We start from the raw sequence: 3,488 nt of genomic DNA, 5'->3' as shown, positions 1-3,488 counted from the left end.
GAGACATTTGGAAGACACTGGATTTCGGTTACTCAACAACATAACTTAAACCCAACCAAATATAAACATCGTCAGTTGTCAGTCTACATTAAATAGAGATTGGCATTAGTTTTTGTCCTGCCATTGAATTTTGGTCACCCGACATTGCAACCTAAATTCAACCAAATGTCAACATCTTATGACGCTGGTGGCCAGCTGGGTTTTGATTAACAAGTCATGACCTTTCAGTCAGGATAGAGGTGTAGCAATGCATCATTGACAAATAATCAGTCAGCTCCACCTTCTCATCCAAATATGGTCAATTCTGGCACCCAAACAACAAGATGGCAGTGGCCACAATGCCAAACTCCAGGCTTTAAAACAGTAGACCGCAAACCAACTAAAGCTATTCTTTTTAAGTAGTCCTAAAACCTTTTCCACCCATCCATTCCCAGCCCTCAATCATTGCCACTGCTCACTTCCCAAACTAATCAAATTACTATACTACAGAATCACAGACAGAGATTACTCATAAAATCCAAGAAAAACCAATGTGGGTATGTTTTACCACTTAAACAATGTATCCTATTATGCATAAGGTGAAAAAAGAGATACAGTTAAGATATACTGTAGATTAAATGCAATTTTATTTAACCTGCATGAACCAAATTATGTAGCAGTACAAAAACATAAAATATAAAATTCATATGCTTCCAAATGAGCTGGTACAGGCTCCATCAACAGCAGTCACTGGCAATTAGTCACTATAGATGTGTTGGGATTTAAGTTCTGCACAGCACACGATTTAGACAAAGCAACTATGGGAAAAAACGACCAGGTCATTTACAAAAATGCCGTGAGTTTGACTTGGGCGGAGGGTGGGGGAACTTTATGGCTGTTGAATTGTGGTCTTTGTTAATGATTTCTTGTGATTATCATTCATCCACAGATATTTCCCAAGACTGGTCCAATGTTGACTGATGTTTGGGCTTGTATTTTCAAACTGGGTAGGCACAATTTACATATAAATGAGTGATTTTTTTCCATTGGAATCTGTACAGAGTTGTTCATAAAAGTCTTTCAGATGTCCACATGAACTGGCTTCAGTGGTACAGGCAGCTGAGTTGTCTTAACTGCCATTAGTATGGGGCCATTATGGTAGCAAAATAGCTGCAAATGTGTATCTCAATCTGTGTGTGCGTAATCAGATTTGTACATGTGTAAAATAATTTGTAAAAGCGTAGTAAAGGACATATTTACAGATCTCTGTACGCATTTACAGATCGTTGTACAGATTTACAGATCTCTGTACGCATTTGCAGATCTGTGTACAGATTTACAGATCTCTGTACACATTTGCAGATCTGTGTACACATTTACAGATCGTTGTACAGATTTACAGATCTGTGTACACATTTACAGATCGTTGTACAGATTTACAGATCGCAATACACTTGCAAATCTGAATACAGATTTGTAGATTTTTTTACACATTTACATATCTGATTACGCACACACAGATTCTAAATACACATTTGCAGATTTTTGTACGCATTCACAAACTTTATTACGCTTTTACAAATTATTTTACACATGTACAAATCTGATTACGCACACACAGATTGAGATACACATTTGCAGCTATTTCGCTACCATAATAGCCCCATACATTAGTACTAGCCATGCCGGTGTCGTGTCACCATCCTTGGGTGCTGTAAAATGAGTGCCATTAACTGATGCTCGAATTCAGATTCATAAGTTGCAAAGTAATGCATTCAGGTCATAGTTCACCAAAAATATGAACATGTTCAATGAACTTTTGTATGGTCATGCACAGCATTGCTTATATCCATTTTTATAAAGTCTATTATGTGCACTTGACAATGACTATCCCAAGATCAGACTATCACAAATGATTTGTGGGTATTTTATGACTGAAATTTAGATCTCTCTAAATACGTTTGACAATCAATGTTGAAACAATTAAATGGTTACATTTCTTTAACCATATCTAAATTTAATATGGCTAAATAAACTGACTAATTTTCATTTAACTCCATAAATAATAAATAGATATAAATGAGATACCTTGAGATGTATATTTTTGTCTAAATACAGTGTTTTAGAGAATTTATTGTAGCATACTTCTAAACAAATTTAACCTTAATCAGTGTTGTTTGGCTTTGGTCGTCCTTCTACCTCTGCAGCATAGGAATCTGAAAAAGGCCAAAGTAGAGAGCAGCAGTACAGTCACTACAGTCAGCAATAGCAGCAGTACATCCAAGCAGTAGTACGAGTACCAGGGCATCTTATAGGCCTCTGTACGCAGGTGAGGAGCCCCTTTATGCCGCATCACATATTCCACCCAGAAGATGGCCTGATCCATGGGAGCCATCAGCTGATCTCTGTGCAAGCGGGACAGTCTTTGTATGTTCTGTCTGTAGCTGTCTTGATGGAGCACTTCTTTAATACCTTGCTCAAAACTGTGGCCATTAACATCAATTAGCTCAATGATCTTCGCGGCTCCTCTCTCCTGCAGACGTAGAAGGTTGTCGTACTGGTCAAAGAACAAGGGTAAGCCGAGCACAGGGACCCCGTGGTAAATGGCCTCCTGGACTCCGTTGGTTCCTCCGTGAGCTACAAAGACTTTGATCTGCGGGTGGCCCAGGAGGTCCCTCTGTGGCATCCAGTCCACTATCAGGGTGTTGTTGCCCAGAGTAGACGGACGCTCCCCTTTGTGCCTCCATATCACCTGAACACAAGATGAATGCATTATGAATTTCTGTACTCCAGCAGATATACAAAGTAATGATATTGTCACCTCTGCAGCCTGTCTTGATTTACACAGTTCACCTTTATTTTTGTCTAATTCAGTGGTGCACCCATGGTGACCCCTTGCCCTCCTGATAGAATTGCCTGCCCTCCCTGGCGAAAATAATTGAAGGCTGATATTACTGTCTTAAAAGCCTGTGGCGTGGTAATTTTTTAAGCTAGCACAAAGGTAGTAAAGTCTTGTCAAACTAGACAACCTAAGACATCCATCGGTATTAACCATGTTAGCATAGCTTGTCTCCTCACGATATTTGAATGAAAGTGGGTGACATGGGTACCCACGAGTCTCCCCTAAACTTAAGAAGGCTCGTTCCCAGGAAATTTTTTGTTCCTTACAATCAATGTACTCGTTCAAATTAAAGCCACATATTTGTCTTTTAAAGAAAAAGGACATCCAGCCTATTTAAAGAACGATTAATAGCCTAAGATGTGTATATATACAAGACACATTAAAACAGGAGAAACCAAAGTGTATCAGTTTGTAGCAGAGATGGGGACTCGAGTCATTGTGACTTGGACTCGAGTCGACTCGAGTCGCTGTTTTGATGACTTGTGACTTGACTTGACAAAAAATAAAAGACTTGAGACTTGACTCAGACTTGGAAGTTAAAGACTCAGGACTTGACTTGACTTGACTTGAGACACGATGACTTGAATGACTTGAGTGTTATTCACAT

The 3,488-nt window shown here is 39.1% G+C and overlaps 1 protein-coding gene across 6 annotated transcripts in view; it reads right to left on the bottom strand.

Moving 5' to 3' along the window:
* Positions 1–614: 614 nt before the first annotated feature.
* Positions 615–3,488, bottom strand: part of ugt5d1 (UDP glucuronosyltransferase 5 family, polypeptide D1) — an 11,672-nt gene continuing 8,798 nt past the window's right edge. For all 6 annotated transcript variants that reach the window (XM_050040017.1, XM_050040026.1, XM_050040011.1 and 3 more), the window contains one exon: positions 615–2,731. In XM_050040017.1, the coding sequence (XP_049895974.1) occupies positions 2,147–2,731 (585 nt within the window). In that variant the 3' untranslated portion in view covers positions 615–2,146. The remainder of the gene's footprint in view (positions 2,732–3,488) is intronic.

Source organism: Epinephelus moara, chromosome 3 (genome assembly GCF_006386435.1).
Source record: "Epinephelus moara isolate mb chromosome 3, YSFRI_EMoa_1.0, whole genome shotgun sequence".
Taxonomy (NCBI): Eukaryota; Metazoa; Chordata; class Actinopteri; order Perciformes; family Serranidae; genus Epinephelus; species Epinephelus moara.
Note: the sequence above shows the minus strand (reverse complement) of the source record. Positions and strands in the feature narration are given on the sequence as shown.